At 45.6% G+C, this 12940-nt stretch overlaps 1 protein-coding gene and 1 long non-coding RNA gene across 5 annotated transcripts in view; one reads left to right on the top strand and one right to left on the bottom strand.

The window, feature by feature from the left end:
- LOC310849765 overlaps positions 1–12940 on the top strand; it is a 320102-nt gene that overhangs the window by 138424 nt on the left and 168738 nt on the right. The gene's annotated exons all lie outside the window — the stretch shown is intronic.
- Positions 1–12940, bottom strand: part of RPH3A (rabphilin 3A) — a 123899-nt gene that overhangs the window by 10533 nt on the left and 100426 nt on the right. For all 4 annotated transcript variants that reach the window (XM_083750209.1, XM_083750207.1, XM_083750208.1 and 1 more), the window contains 4 exons: positions 12503–12577; positions 7814–7923; positions 6282–6408; positions 3889–3945 (listed from right to left, as the gene is read on the bottom strand). In XM_083750209.1, the coding sequence (XP_083606335.1) occupies positions 3889–3945; positions 6282–6408; positions 7814–7923; positions 12503–12577 (369 nt within the window). The remainder of the gene's footprint in view (positions 1–3888; positions 3946–6281; positions 6409–7813; positions 7924–12502; positions 12578–12940) is intronic.

The following is a 12940-nucleotide window of genomic DNA, read 5'->3' as shown; positions in this document are numbered from 1 at the left end:
TGAATTGCAGTATATTTAAATCTATTTAATAAAATGATGGGTTTTTTATATCTAAATTTAAATATATATATATATCATAGGGAAACCCATTGTCTGCCTGGGTGGCCAAATTCAGTTCTCTCTTCAGTCCAAAGAAGCTTGGGTTGCCTTCACATTGTCATGTTAATTAGATCCACTCTATAAACTACAAGATCAACCGTGCAAACATGAGAACAGCTTCCGCCATCTGCTTGGAGGTAGCCATTTGAAAGCTTCATTCACAGGAGCCGGCATGGATGTTTCACATACAGTGGTACCTCGGGTTACAGATGCTTCAGGTTACAGACTCTGCTAACCCAGAAATACTACCTCAGGTTAAGAACAGGATGAGAACAGAAATCGCACGGCAGCGGGAGGCCCCATTAGCTACAGTGGTGCTTCAGGTTAAGAACAGTTTCAGGTTAAGAACAGACCTCGAGAATGAATTAAGTTCTTAACCCAAGGTACCACTGGATTCAGATTGTCATTTGAGTGCTGCAGTCATCAAGTGATGGTCTCAGAAGCGGGTTTAGGGGGCGGGGGTGCCAAATTCTGGGGTCACATAGGCCGCTGCTGAAATTTGAGGCCCCAAGATCTGCCACTGATGGCCCAAAAAGCACAAAACCAACCCTTGGGTTTTCAAAGAGTAACTCAGAAAATGCGGTGAAATGTTAAGTGTGACCACATGAGGGCGCCTTGTGCAAAAAAAAAAAGTTCTAGGGCAGGGGTAGGCAACCTAAGGCCTGTGGGCCGGATGCGGCCCAATCACCTTCTCAATCCGGCCTGCAAAGGGTCCAGGAATCAGCGTTGGCTATTTGCAGTATGGTAGCACTGCAGAGAGCTTGCTGGGGAGACCGTGCATTAAAAAGGGACTCAAAAATAACTTAAACAAGCTTTTAATTACAAAAACTCCTAATACACTAAATACATCAACAACAAACCAGACCCAACCACCAACCCACCCCCCAGGGTAATGGGAGAGCTAAGCGCTGCTCCTTATATACTACACCCAATTGCTGACACAGCTTAATCAATACAACTCAGCAGCACCTGCTATGTTTCACAGCTGTAACGCTGGGTCTCGTTATTTTGCTCTGGCCCCTTAAAGACATACACATCAGGTGGAACAATGATGAACCTTTACATTTAAAGAAACCATTCAACAGTTTTTACATGAGTAGAATGTGTGCTTTTATTGAAAATGCATCTCTGGGTTATTTGTGGGTCCTGCCTGGTGTTTTTACATGAGTAGAATGTGTGCTTTGATTTCAAATGCATCTCTGGGTTATTGTGGGGCATAGGAATTCGTTCATTTTTTAAATATAGTCCGGCCCCCCACAGGGTCTGAGGGACGGTGGACCGGCCCACACCTGAAAAAGCTTGCTGACCCCTGTTCTAGGGGGAGTGGGATTTGCTCAGCAAAATTGCCCGGCTAACCTCCTGGCACCAAGCTAGTTGGTTTCTGTCCTACTGACCCAGGCTTTCCTCTCCAGATTAAGAGAGTCCTAGATCTCTCCCCCTAAGCTTCACATTTTGCAAAGCCAGCCCACTAGTCTCAGAAAAGCGAGGAAACAGAAAAGAGACTAACAGCACTGCAGTCAGGAATTACTAACTGGGAAGGCTAAACTAATTCATTCTTCCCCGCCCCATGGATTTCCAAATGTTGCATCCTGCAAAGACCAGTTTAGAACTGGACAGGCACCGTTAAAGCATTTTGGCCTGCCGTCTTTTAGGAAGGAAATAGAAAAAAAAACTGAGAAATTGCACAAAACAAATGAAATACAGTGAAAATCCCTGAAACGAGAAGTAACAGTCTTTAACATCAGCAGTAACATCTAGACCATGGGAGGATTTCAGCCCTGTTCTTGAGTTTGTTCAAAATCTAAAACAGCTTTATCTCGTATTCCTTTCTTTGAATTTGTGCCGTTTAGGTTTTTAAACCTTTTTGTAAAAGCAGCACTAGAATTTTCACAGTTGAGTCCTCAACCCTTTATTATTGTGCTTTGCTTTCTTCAAGCTGGGCTTTGTTTAAAACTTGCTATTTAGGTTTTCAAACCTTTTTTGTAAATTCAGTATTAGAAACTGTACTTTTGAGTCCTCAATCCTTTATTACTGCACTTTGCTTTACCTAGGTAAAGCTAGGATTATAATACGTCAGAATTTTGGGGGTTCTACCCTTGTTTGAATTTTGGTCACTTAAAGTTTATGATTTTTCCATTTCCTTCTGAGGAAACTGAATAGTTCAGTGAAATGAGGTTTGTAGCCGGCAGTGGCGTAGCGTGGGGGGTGCAGGGGGGCCAGCCGCACCAGGCGCAACATCTGGGGGTTAGGGTTAGGGGGCGCAAATCCACGGGTTAGGGGGCGCAAATCCACGGGTTAGAGGGTGCAAATTACTTGTCTTGCCCCGGGTGCTGACAACCCACGCTACGCCACTGGTAGCCAGCATCCCATTAAGGCTTTGTTCTATTTTAGGCTTTTCTAAAAAAAAAAAATTCCTTAAGCTTTTTTATTTTATTATTTAGTTGATTTCCACAAGATATTATTTCTAGTTGATTACTTCTCGTTTCAGGGATTTTCATGGTATTTCATTTGTTTTGTGTCTTTTAGGAAGGAAGATCACAAAACAGTCTGTTCAATGCACTCCACAACTGGCCTTAAGCATGAATAGAAAGACCTTCTTCACAAATAACAGATCACCTTTCTACTGGTTGCAGCTCGTCTACTGATTGCTCCAAATCTGAAAGGTTTGGATAATTTGCAGTTGTCTGCTTGGAGATGAAAGGTTTGGACTCTGTGGCTCTCAAGGAAAAGCCGACTAAACAGTTAGCAGCACTGAATGGAAAACGAATGGAAATCTGTTTTGTAGAAACAGGATATGCCTTTACCTATCAGAAACTGACTCTGGCCTGCAACCTCTGGCAATGTAGGTCCAGGAGGGCTGAATTAACCATTAAATAAGCATGTGCTTGGGACGTGGGTGGCGCTGTGGGTTAAACCACAGAGCCTAGGACTTGCCAATCAGAAGGTCGGCGGTTCGAATCCCCGTGACGGGGTGAGCTCCCGTTGCTCGGTCCCTGCTCCTGCCAACCTAGCAGTTCAAAAGCACATCAAAGTGCAAGTAGATAAATAGGTACCACTCCGGTGGGAAGGTAAATGGCGTTTCTGTGCGCTGCTCTGGTTCGCCAGAAGCGGTTTAGTCATGCTGGCCACATGACCCGGAAGCTGAACACCAGCTCCCTCGGCCAATAAAGCGACATGAGCGCCGCAACCCCAGAGTTGGCCACGACTAGTCCTAATGGTCAGGGGTCCCTTTACCTTTACCTTTTAAAGCATGTGCTCAGAGCATCAAGGGGCTGGGGGGCACCACAGAAATTTTCCATTGCCAGATTTACCATGGACCATATGGTGCCGCTGAACAAGGTTCCACAAAAAAAGGCTCCCACAATAAATGAAAAAATTACATACATAATTACATTGAAAAATAATAATAAAATAGCAACAATAAAATAGTAATAACGATCAATTGTACTAATGATATACATTAATCTTGGGGATATAACAAAATTAGAATCTGGTAACTGGTAAACTAAGGACGCGGGTGGCGCTGTGGGTTAAACCACAGAGCCTAGGACTTGCCGATCAGAAGGTCGGCGGTTCGAATCCCTGTGACGGGGTGAGCTCCCGTTGCTCGGTCCCTGCTCCTGCCAACCTAGCAGTTCAAAAGCACGTCAAAGCGCAAGTAGATAAATAGGTACCGCTCCGGCGGGAAGGTAAACGGCGTTTCCATGCGCTGCTCTGGTTCGCCAGAAGCGGCTTAGTCATGCTGGCCACATGACCCGAAACTTCTCCTCAGTCTAGATAATGTCTTACCTCATCTTCGTACAACGCCATCCCTCTTGATGATCCAGTTGTACCCCCACGCTTCATCTTGGGGTTAGCGGCGAGTGAAAAATAAGGGGGAGGAAAAAAATGTTTCCTTTAATATTGTCCAGAAGGTAGCTTGAGAGTCCCTGGGGAACCTGAATTAAAGGGGTCCTAGACCACTTTTTCCTCCTCAAATGTATCTCTGCCTTTCTCTCTCCCCCCCACAACAACCCCCCACAACCTGTGTTTGAATGAAAGCAGGTTTATTAAATGTGCAGGCTGTTGCCCCAAACATCATCTCCCCAGAGGTATTTTCCCACTGAGTTCAATGAGGCTTTCCCCCCTATGTTTGTGTAACGGAAGATTCCTGCCTTAGCCAATTAATGGTACAACTTTCACTGCGCATGCGTTCGCTCACAAGGAAATCCCACATGTTTCAAGGCACAGAGCCAGAGTGAAGACCGCATCCTGAAAACATAGCGTCAGAAGACCTCCCTGTAGCTGGATCAGGCCCATGGCCCAACTGGTCTAGAATTCTGTTCCCACAGTAGCTAACCAGATTCCCCAATGGGAAGCCCAGGAACAGGATCCAAGCACAAGAGTCCTCTCCCCAGCTCGTATTCAGACTGGGCACAGTACGCCATGATCGTGCCCAACAGCATTCTCCTCCATGAACTTGCCTAAACCACTTTTAAGGCTGGCAAAGTTGGCAGCCATTGGCACATCATGTGAGAGTGAGTTCCATAGTTGAACTACCGTATTTTTCGCTCTATAAGACGCACCAGACCACGAGATGCACCTAGTTTTTGGAGGGGGGAAACAAGCAAAGAAATACTCTGAATCTCAGAAGCCAGAACAGCAAGAGGAATCGCTGCGCAGTGAAAGCAGCAATCCCTCTTGCTGTTCTGGCTTCTGGGATAGCTGCGCAGCCTGCATTCGCTCCATAAGACGCACACACATTTCCCCTTACTTTTTAGGAGGGAAAAAGTGAGTCTTGTAGAGAAAAAAATATGGTATGTGTTGTGTGAAGACTCCTTCCTTTTGTCTACCCTGAGTCTTCTGGCCCCCAAATTCTACATTATAAGAGAGGGGTTTTCTCATGCATTTTTTTCCACACCGTGCAAGGATCACATCACTTTTACCCAGCCCAGGGGATGGATCAAGGCTACAGCGTTTACTCCAGAGAAAAGGCAAGTGAACAGGTGATAGCAAAGACGCTTATAAAATTATACACGTCATGGAGAAAGAGTAAAGAGAGAGAGAAAATGTTTTCTCCCCCTTTCACGGTGCTGCAAGCCACAGGCATGCAATGAAGCTGAATGTTAGAAGATTCAGGAAGGGCAAAAGAAACTAACTCTTCACACAGCACAAAGTTAAACTATGGAACACACTGCCACAGGAGGCCATGATGACGGCGACAAACTTGGACGGCTTTAAAGGAGGACTGGGGAAATTCATGGAGAAGAAAGCTATCTAACTCTGATGGCTATGCTCAGCCTCCACAGTTGGAGGCAACAATGCTTCTAATTATCAGTTTGTTTGTTTGTTTGTTTGTTTGTTTGTTTGTTTGTTTGTTTGTTTGCTTGCTTGCTTGCTTGCTTGCTTGCTTGCTTGCTTGCTGATTGAATTTATATATTGCCCTATACCCAGGAGTCTCAGGGCGGTTCACAGAATAAAATCAAGATATAAAACCACAAAATAAAAATAAAAACAACAACCCAATAGCCTCCCCCCAAAAAATAACATTTTAAAAGGGCATAGGATGTAAATCGGATCAACTAAAGACCTGGTTAAAAGGAACGTTTTTGCCTGGCGCCTAAAGGTGTATAATGAAGGCACCAGGCGAACTTCCCTGGGGAGAGCATTCCACAGACAGGGAGCCACTGCAGAGAAGGCCCCGTTCTCGTGTTGCCACCCTCCGGACCTCTCAAGGAGGAGGCGCACAAAGGAGGGCCTGAGAGGATGGTCTCAGGGTCTGGGTGGGTTCATATGGAAAGAGGCGGTCCTTGAGGTATTGCGGACCTGAGTTGCTGGAAACCACAGGACGGGAGAGGGTTCCTGTGCTCGTGGGCTACGAGTGAGGCGTCTCGTTGGCCACTGTGAGAACAGGATGCTAAAATAGATGGACCATTGGCCTGACCCCAGCAGGGTCTGTTTATGCTCTTATCTGTCTTTAACCAGAGAAGCCCAGTGTTGAAACTTCTCCTTAACCCGCCATGTTGATTCTTAGTTGTCATCCTTCTAACAGTCTGCCCAGCAGACAACCTCTCCTACTCTTCCCAACTCAGCTTCCCATCTCCTCTGTTCTAAAGAGCAGGTCCACACATGTTCGCGTAAGAAAAGACACACAAACCATCACAATGAATGGGACGAGAACATAAGAAGACGGTGAAATGTACCGGGATGACTCTTTCCAGACAGATGTTGAAATTCTTCTTCTGGTTGGCCTTCACTTTCTTCAGGGCCACCCTCGTCTCACCTATGAACTCGTTGTGGCCAAATTTGTCCTCGTCACACACAGAGATCCTGAAAGGAACAAATATGCATGCTCTGGTTATCTCCTGCTTGGACTATTGCAACATGCTCTACGTGGGGCTACCTCTGAAGGTGACTCGGAAACTGCAATTAATCCAGAATGCAACAGCTAGACTGGTGACTGGGAGGGGCTGCCAAGACCACATAACACCGGTCTTGAAAGACCTACATTGGCTCCCAGTACGTTTCCGAGCACAACTCAAAGTGTTGGTGCTGACCTTGAAAGCTCTAAACGATCTCGGCCCAGTATACCTGAAGGAGCGTCGCCACCCCCATCATCCAGCCCAGACACTGAGATCCAGCTCTGACGGCCTTCTGGTGGTTCCCTCATTGCGAGAAGTGAGCTAACAGGAAACTAGGCAGAGGGCCTTCTTGGTAGTGGCGCCCAACCCCTGGAGCACCCTCCCATCAGATGTCAAAGAAATTAACAACTATCTGACGTTTACAAGACATCTGAAGGCAACCCTGTGAGGCAAGGTTTGATTTTTTAATGACTGATGTTTTAATGTATTTTTAATCTTTTGTTGGAAGCCACCCAGATTGGCTGGGGAAACCCAGCCAGATGGGGGGGGGGTAGAAATAATAAATTATTATTATTATAAACAGCTATGACTGGTAGCAGCTCTCCAGGGTCATAGAATCATAGGATTGTAGAGTCAGAAAAGACCTCAAAGAGTCATCGAGTCCAACCCTCTGCAATGCAGGAATCTCAACCTAAGGATTAATTACAGGTGGCCATCAACCTCTGCTTAAAAACCTCCAAGGATGGAGCGTCCACTGTTAGAATTCCTGCTCCATGATTGCAGTCATGGGATTGTTGTCTTTCACACGACGGTATATGTTTTGACTCCACAGAGTGGGAAGTGACAGGATGCTTGTGTTACTGTGTTCCGTGAAGTGGGACTATTGTCCTTTGTTTTTTTTCTCTTTGCTGTCTGATGCTAGAAAGAGAGAGAGCCATGTTGCAGTGCTCCGTGTGTGTTTATATGTAAATAAAGTAGATTAGCCAAAATGCTGAGTTGCTGAGGTCTGTCACGCACATGTTGCGTGAACTCTGCGGATCCCTAAGTGTGCTGGTGTCAGTTGGCATCGGTCGCTGTGATGTTCAGACTGAAGAAAGCTTTTGAAGCTCCCAAACGATCGACCAGGAGGGAGAGAACATGCCAGTCAGGCATGTGTCTCTGCCAGAGTCCTACTCGAGTGTAGGCTGAACTCCTGAACCTCCAGAGGGAGACCGATCCCACTGTCACAACAGCCCTAGTTCCCGCCCAGCCCCATCTCAGAAGGACCTTTGAAGACACTTCGCATCAGGTCTCCAGAGGTAACTTTGTGGGTGTAAGCAGGAACGATCCCATCATGTTTGATTCAAAGCTTGACGCTTAACCCTTTGACTTGCCTCAATGTCTTCCTCTGCATGTCCTCATCCGTGATGCCATGGTACACCAGGGTCTCATTCCATGCAGGGTTGCGGGTGTTCCTCAAAGTCTTGGTCCTCAGCTTGTTTGACTGGAAAACAAGCAGAACTATTAAAACATGCACGAGTTCTTACAAACCTCCCTGATCTGGTGGAAAGTATAAGAGCTTTGGAATGACGCAGTTAAAAATACCGTCGCCGTGTTGGCAAGTTCTGTCGGAGGACTTGAGTCTGGGAGGAGGAATAGAGCTGCTTTTATATTGTGGGTGAGTCTCCTCAGAGGGACTTAAGAACGAGAGATTGCGAGATTAATGAAGGAAAGAGCGATGTTATTTATGAAAGCGATGATATATGGAAACCATCTCGATATGAGTATTGGACGAACGGAAAAATTCACACAGGATTATAATCAGAAGAGATCATAAAGAAAAAAAGAAAAAATATATATGAACAAGATGAGATGTGGAAACAGCAAGATAAGACTGGATAGAATTATGAACTTTATTTGGACTGATTTGGATATTAATGCAGTAGCAAGAAGATGATCGGAATCCCCCTTCGGAACTTTAAATATGGGTCCCCTCAACAAAAATTTAAAATTTGGCTTTGTAATTCGGAATTTATGTGATGTGATTTGATTGGTCGGTTAATAAAAATTATTTTAAAAAAATATAGAAACCTCCCTGATCTGAACGCCTTTGAATGGGCCATCGTGCCTGATGGACTATATCAAGCCACATTGGAGTTCTTTGGGTTTATTTTTGCATACAAATGCACTATATTTTAACAGGTACCTTTATTCTGCAGGATTTATCAAGGCAGTCTGAGTAAGACACCAGAAGGAAACTTGTAAAACAACCTTGATCAATTGACCCAGCTGAGGTCTTATCCCCATTTAACTTTTCCCCGCTCAGTCCACGATTCAAAGCTCTGTGTCTGAGCATTTCAGAAAACTCACTGGCATTTCCTGTGGGTGGACAAAAAGTTTGAATTTGTTTGGCAAAGGGAAACGCCTCCTTGGTTCAGACTGGGGCAATCCTGTCCTCCCCAGAACTTTGTTGCATAGAATTCCCCTTGCCCCACAGAGCACAGCTTGGCAGAGCTGCTCTTTGATACAGCAAAGAGGAAGAAAATCCATTAGAGGAGTTGAGTCACTCGTCAGCGGGTGCTCCTTATTTCCAAGGTACCAATTAGACCTGGATAAAAACCTTCGCAGCAAACCAATCTTTTTAAACCCCCGGTAATAATTAGATTTTCGGGCAGAGGCTTCACCTCGCGGTAACAATGCCACTTTCTAGACCCGCCACTCTCATTAACCTGTTTTCGCCCACAGAGTGCAGCTACGAGCTTTGACAAAGGCTGTGGAACAGGCACAGAAAACTTCAGCCCCCAAAAACTGGGGATGGAGAAAGGTGTTGAAGGGGGAAAAAGGAGCTACATTTAATTTAACCATTAACAAGAGTCGGTGGGTGGATATTCTGGGTTAATTAACACAGATGAAATAAGAAGAGACTGCTGCTTCAGGTCTATGGGGTCTCATCCAGTCCAGTATCCTGTTTTCAACAGGATAGCCAAACAGATGCCTATGACAGAAGAAGAAGAAGAAGAAGAAGAAGAAGAAGAAGAAGAAGAAGAAGAAGAAGAGGAGGAGGAGGAGGAGGAGGAGGAGGAGGAGGAGGAGGAGGAGGAGGAGGAGTTTGGATTTGATATCCTGCTTTATCACTACCCAAAGGAGTCTCAAAGTGGCTAACAATCTCCTTCCCCATCCTCCCCCACACAAACACTCTGTGAGGTGAGTGGGGCTGAGAGACTTCAAAGAAGTGTGACTAGCCCAAGGTCACCCAGTAGCTGCATGTGGAGGAGCAGGGAAGCAAACCCAGTTCCCCAGATTACAAGTCTACCGCTCCTAACCATTACACCACACTGGCTCTTATAGGAAACTTGAAGGCAGGACCCAAACACCAGAGCCCTCTCCCATCCTGCGTTTTCCAGAAACTGGGATTTGGAAGCATTCTCTAGTTATCTTCCGCTTGGACTACTGCAATGCACTCTCTGTGGGGCTACCTTTGAAGGTGACCCGGAAACTACAACTAATCCAGAATGCAGAAGCTAGACTGGTGCCTGGGAGCGGCCACCGAGACCATATTACACCGGTCTTGAAGGACCTACACTGGCTCCCAGTTCGTTTCCGAGCACAATTCAAAGTGTTGGTGCTGACCTTTAAAGCCCTAAACGGCCTCGGTCCAGTATATCTGAAGGAGCATCTCCACCCCCATCGTTCTGCCTGGACACTGAGGTCCAGCGCCGAGGGCCTTCTGGTGGTTCCCTCATTGCGAGAAGCCAAGTTACAGGGAGCCAGGCAGAGGGCCTTCTCGGTAGTGGCGCCCGCCCTGTGGAACGCCCTCCCAGCAGATGTCAAAGAGATAAACAACTACCTGACATTTAGAAGACATCTGAAGTTCAGGGAAGTTTTTAATGTGTGACCTTTTAATGTGTTTTTCATCTTTGTTGGAAGCTGCCCAGAGTGGCTGGGGAAACCCAGCTAGATGGGCGGGGTACTATTATTATTATTATTATTATTATTATTATTATTATTATTATTATTATTATATTCCTGTCTCCAGCTGCGGAGGCAGAACACAGCTTCTATCATGACTAGTAACCATCGAGGGCTTTCTCCTCTGTGAATCGGTCCAATTGCATTTTAATGGCTTCCAAGTTGTTGTTGATTGAATTTATATACCGCCCTATACCCGGGGGTCTCAGGGCAGTTCACAGAATACAATCAAGATATAAAACCACAAAATACCTAATATAAATAAAAATAAAAATAACAACCCAATAGCCCCCTCCCCCCCCCAAAAAAAAAACATTTTAAAAGGGCATAGGATGTAAATCGGATCAACCAAAGGCCTGGTTAAAAAGGAACGTTTTTGCCTGGTGCCTTAAGGTGTATAATGAAGGTGCCAGGCGAACTTCCCTGCGGAGAGCATTCCACAGACGGGGAGCCACTGCAGAGAAGGCCCCGTTCTTGTGTTGCCACCCACCAAACCTCTCAAGGAGGAGGCACACGAAGGAGGGCCTCAGAAGATGATCTCAGGGTCATCTCAGAGAGGAGAAAGGAAGCTTCCCTCGTGTCTGTCTCTAAACCCTTTATCCCCACCCCCCCCACCCCACCAGCTCTTGAAATGTAAAAGCTGAAAACATGGTGGCATAGATTTGTGCTCTCCAAGGGGAACAGAGTAATCTGACAGGCGGTTAAGCTCGTTCTGGAGGTCTGGTGAGATGGGAGGAATGCCCTCCCTGGTCAGGGTCAGCTGACATCTCTGCTGATCAGGGTCATGTGCCCCGTCAAAAGTGTGTGATTTGCTCGGGCTTTTAAAAGCCGGTTTTAGTACTACCCTCAAGATTTCCTTTATTGCTGTGGTGTGTCACTGTGACACTGTGTGCTACTGTTTAGCTGACTCGACTAAGTTCATAAGTGCTGTAATTACATCGCGGTTGCATGTGCTATGTTTTGATTTTGGAAAGGAGGGAGGAGATTGGTTCATGTCTGCTGTTTCTTTAGGCCTTGGAGATTCCCTTCTCTACATCTCCGCAGAGATAGGAGTTCGTGCATTTCCCCTTAATTCCTCAAAATGTCACAGCACTGTTTTCATACAGTCAGGGACGGATTTAGGTTTGATGAGGCCCTAAGCTACTGAAGGTAACGGGGCCCTTTATATGTCCAGCTGTCCTTTGTCAACAACAAACTGTCGCTGTTTTTTTTGTGTTGAATATATGCTGTATGGTAATTTATGGACCTAAAGCCATTTGCGCATAACAAAATATGTATTTTATCAAAGTAACTGTTGAACTGAAATACAATTAAGAAGTATATTAATAGTGAAATAAAGTTAAGAAGTATATTAACAGTGAAATAATTATTAAGCTCTAACTGTATGTTTTATTTTATTTGTTTTTTATATTATATTTTGGAAATGTACATCCAGGGTGTTTTTTTCCTTTAAATTTTTTGGGGCCCTCAAGAGAGTGGGGCCCTAAGCTATAGCTTGTTTAGCTTACCTTCTTTTTCTTCTTTGGCGATCACTCATAGCTGAGTAAGATTGTCTTCCATAAACATGGTTTTACCAATGAGTCCGTAAGTGACTGTGGAGGCCAATTCTGGATCCACAAGTCCTTCCACAGTGGGGACACTGGTTTCCAGGCGGGAGGTGATCACAGTGAGGATTTGCCAAGCGTGCCTTCCTCTTAGCATGTTTCTCCCTTGTGTCCTGAGTTCGAGTGTCTTCAAAGCCCATGACACCTTTTTGTTTTTTATCTTATATTTTGGAAATGTACATCCAGGGTTTATTCCTTAAAATTATTTTGGGGCCCCCAAGAGAGTGGGGCCCTAAGCTATAGCTTGTTTAGCTTATACATAAATCTGGCACTGCATACAATCATAGAGCTGGGTGCGATCCCCATGGATTATTTAGTCCAACCCCCTGAGATGCAGGAATCACAGCTAAACAATCTCTGGCAGGTGGCCATCTAACCTGTGCTTCAAAGGCTTGGTTTCCAGACCCTTGACCATCTTGTTTGCCCTCCCCTGCACACCTCTCAGCTTCTTGTCCTGGAGACAGTTGCCTCTTATCAAAGGGGGAGGATGAAGGGACAAAATTACCTTACCTTACTGGCCCCCGGCAAAAGGTGCAGTTTCACGTAAGGGTCTGCTAACCCATTGGAGTCCATCGGCTTCAAGCCCTGGGCAGGAATAAAATCAGGGCAGGCTCATTAACTCTGCCAGAGGCCAAGTTGTCTTACCGTATTTTTTGCTCCATAAGACGCACCTGACCATAAGACGCACCTAGCTTTTAAAGGAGGAGAGGGGGAAAGCCCCGTTTTGGGGAGGATCAGCTCACAGTTGTGCAGCTTCTTTTACAAAGGGGAAAAGCCCCCTGTTTTGAGGATCAGCTCAAAGTTGTTGAGCTTACTTTGCAAAGGGAAAAAATCCTGTTTTTATGGGGTTCAACTCACAGTTCTGCAGCTTCTTAAGGAAAGGAAAGGGAGCCCTTTCTACAGTTTCCAGACAGATAATCTAATCAGCCAGTCAGATGTCGCTGGGGA

This window comes from Podarcis gaigeae, assembly GCF_964106915.1.
Source record: "Podarcis gaigeae genome assembly, chromosome: 8".
NCBI classification, from domain to species: domain Eukaryota; kingdom Metazoa; phylum Chordata; class Lepidosauria; order Squamata; family Lacertidae; genus Podarcis; species Podarcis gaigeae.
This window is presented reverse-complemented; position numbering and strand designations above follow the sequence as displayed.